Here is a 1,848-nt window from a genome sequence, read left to right on the forward strand (position 1 = left end):
AGCAGCCCAGGCCTCCCAGGCCAGAGCAGCCCAGGCCTCCCAGGCCGTAGCCAAAGCCACGGCCATAGCCGAGGCCGTAGCCAAAGCCGCCGGAGATGGGCTGTCCCTGGACGTTGAGCTCCGTGCCCAGGGCAGCCCCTGCGGTGGATCCAACGAAGGAGCTCTGGGGGAAGGAGGTCATGATGGGCCCTGGGAAGGTGACGCGGACGGGGGAGGGCTGGATGAGGACGGTGGAGTCCTGGCACTGCCTGACACAGGGCTCGTTGCAGCTGTTGGCCAGCGGGGTGGGTCCGCAGGGGTTGCAGAGGTTGTTGCAGGCCATGGGTGTGGTGTGGAGGGGCCCTGGGAGGGCAGGCAAGAGAAGAGAAGAGAATTTGAGAGCAGAGAGGGGTCTGAGGCAGCTTAGGGCGGTGGGGGTGGTCGGGGCGGTGTTGCAGGAGGGCTGGGCAGTGGGGAGGCTGGTGTGGGGCTGTGGGGAGGCGTGAGGGCTGCTGAGGCTGGGGCGGAGCGTGCTGGGAGAGAGGGGCCAGGGGGGCGGTGTGTGAGGAGCAGGAGGGGGTTGTGAGGGGCTGGAGGCTCACCTGGTTGTGGGCAGAGAAGGCAGGAGAAGGCTTCAGGAGAAGCGTGGGAGGGAGAGAGGCGCTGGGCCGGCTTTTATGCTGCTCCCGCAGGGGCGGCACAGCCTTGGCCCAGCACTGTCAGCTGGCGGCAGCTTTGATGAGTTGGGTTTTGGGAGCATTTACCTGGAATGTGAGTGTTGTGGCATTTTGGAGACATGAGCAAAGCACAGGAGAGGTGGGGTGTCAGCAGTGAGGTCACCCCGTGTCCTTCATGTGCTGTGGTTTGTGGGTGTGTTGTGAGGAGGGGCCTCATTCCCTCACAACCCTGCCAGCTTGCTTTGGCTTTGGAGGTGTGCTCGGGGTGAGGAGCTGCCCCTTCCATTGCATTTGCTTCTTGCCCACCTTTCTCCCAGCTGGCTCAGCCTGTCCTTAGGTCGGGCCTTTCTCACTGGCTTTGCTCTGGGATGGGCTCGTTTACCCCCCGGGGTCACAGGGCTTGTGCTCCCCAGTGAGGCATCCAAAGAAGAGCTGCTGAGGAACCTGGAAAACAAGAGTCATGACAAGTTCTTGTCTGAACACTGGATTCTTAGCTTTTAGTGAAAAAAGGCTGAAGGGAGACTTTCCAGCTCTCTACCAGTGCCTGAGCAGAGCTTGTCAGGAGCTGGTTTTTGGTCTCTTGTCTTTAGTACCAAGGGACAGGAGAAGAGGAAATGACCTCTGGGTGTTGAAAACCTGCCTTGGCGTGGTCCTGAACACTTGCTCAAGCTGTCCCCCTCAACTCAGCAACGTGATCTCCTACAGAGACAGGCAGTGCTAGGATAGAGGGGAACAGCTTGAAAGTAGAAGAGGAGAGGTTTAGCTGAGATGCTGGGAGACGTTCTTCCCTGGAAGAGTGGGGAGGCCCTGGCACAGGTCACCCAGAGAAGCTGTGGCTGCCCCTGGATCCCTAGGTGTGTCCAAGGCCAGGTTGGACTGCGCTTGGAGCAACCTGGTGTAGTGGAAGGTGTCTGGATCTGGATCATCTTTAACCCTTCTGTGATGATTTTATGGTCTCCTTGCAGAGGTTCCTGAAGCTCTAATGTCTGTAATCAGGGTGGTCCCAGTTGACTGCAGGTTAGAAAAGGTGATGACCATCTGGAATAACGGCTGGAAAGAGTACCTGGGGAACTCCAGGCCTTTCAGTCTGACCCGAGTGCTGGGGAAGGTTCTGGGGCAGGTCACCTTGAGTGCCATCCCACGGCACTTGCAGGACAAGGAGGGGCTCAGGCCCAGCCAGGATGGGTTTGTG

At 59.4% G+C, this 1,848-nt stretch overlaps 1 protein-coding gene across 1 annotated transcript; it reads right to left on the reverse strand.

The window, feature by feature from the left end:
- Positions 1 to 6: 6 nt before the first annotated feature.
- Positions 7 to 769, reverse strand: LOC113980206 (feather beta keratin-like; the record flags this gene model as incomplete). The annotated part of the gene is made up of 2 exons (XM_027707436.1): positions 582 to 769; positions 7 to 342 (listed from the first exon to the last, which is right to left on the reverse strand). A coding segment is annotated over exon 2 (316 nt), but the record flags the coding sequence as incomplete, so codon positions are not given.
- Between the last annotated feature and the right edge of the window lie 1,079 nt (positions 770 to 1,848).

The sequence above is a fragment of the Neopelma chrysocephalum genome, unplaced genomic scaffold (assembly GCF_003984885.1).
Source record: "Neopelma chrysocephalum unplaced genomic scaffold, ASM398488v2 Primary Assembly neopelma1_93034, whole genome shotgun sequence".
Taxonomy (NCBI): domain Eukaryota; kingdom Metazoa; phylum Chordata; class Aves; order Passeriformes; family Pipridae; genus Neopelma; species Neopelma chrysocephalum.